The sequence below is a fragment of the Plasmopara halstedii genome (assembly GCF_900000015.1).
Source record: "Plasmopara halstedii genome assembly, contig: Scaffold_2510, whole genome shotgun sequence".
Taxonomy (NCBI): domain Eukaryota; phylum Oomycota; class Peronosporomycetes; order Peronosporales; family Peronosporaceae; genus Plasmopara; species Plasmopara halstedii.
This window is the reverse complement of record NW_020189417.1, coordinates 1-845: the sequence shown is the minus strand read 5'-3', so window position 1 is coordinate 845 and position 845 is coordinate 1. Positions and strand designations below refer to the sequence as shown.

Here is an 845-nt window from a genome sequence, read left to right as displayed (position 1 = left end):
GAGACCTCGCTCGTCTTGTCCATGCTGATGGTTTTGTTACGCTGCCGTATGCATCATACGGATCCTCGTTGTCTGTAATTCAGAAACTTCGGACTCAGGTGCTTTACCAGTTCTCAATATATTTGAGTGAAGCTGCCACTCAGAATTTAGATTTGACATTACGCGAACATGCTGAGCGTCTTCCGGGCTTCTACGTGCGCGAAGGTGGTCGAATTGATATGCAGTTAAGCAGTTTGGCTATTGAAACCAATTTTTTGATGAAATATTCGACTCAATCGTCGTCTTTAGTAGACATGATATTACTTAAGGACATGGCTATTTGCTGGCAGCCTGTACTTAAGGAACTTTTTTCACCACATAACTTTCATCTTGAGTACATTGGCTGTGTTGTATCCCAACCTGGAGATGAGGCACAAAATTGGCATTTGGATGGAATTCATCGCAACAAAACTATTCAAGAATCAGGTATGGTCGTTGTAAATTCTATGATATGATAAATGGTAATTGATTTGGGTATATGTGTAATTTTAGTGGATCGTCTGAATGTGTTTGTGCCACTTGTAGCACTAAATGATGAAATTGGAGGCACTGAAATGAAATTAAGGTCGCATATTCACGAAAATGGAGCTCGTGGTACAGCATTTGAAGACTATCAAGATCTTCCTAGTGTTATTGCACATATCCAAGCAGGAACTCCCATCATCATGGATTATCGTGTATGGCATCGTGGATTGGCTAATACAAGCAAAGACACTCTTCGTCCTTTGCTTTACTTTAAACATGCCAAAATAGAGACAAATTCCGACTTAAATATTGCAAAGAAACGAAAACGAATTACGCCAGTG

General features: G+C 40.0%; 1 protein-coding gene across 1 annotated transcript; it reads left to right on the top strand.

Moving 5' to 3' along the window:
- Positions 1–21: 21 nt before the first annotated feature.
- PHALS_04034 (uncharacterized protein) lies at positions 22–810 on the top strand (the record flags this gene model as incomplete). The annotated part of the gene is made up of 4 exons (XM_024718294.1): positions 22–30; positions 84–465; positions 532–716; positions 793–810. The coding sequence occupies 4 exons, from the start codon at positions 22–24 to the stop codon at positions 808–810; spliced, it is 594 nt and encodes a 197-aa protein (XP_024583707.1).
- Positions 811–845: the final 35 nt, after the last annotated feature.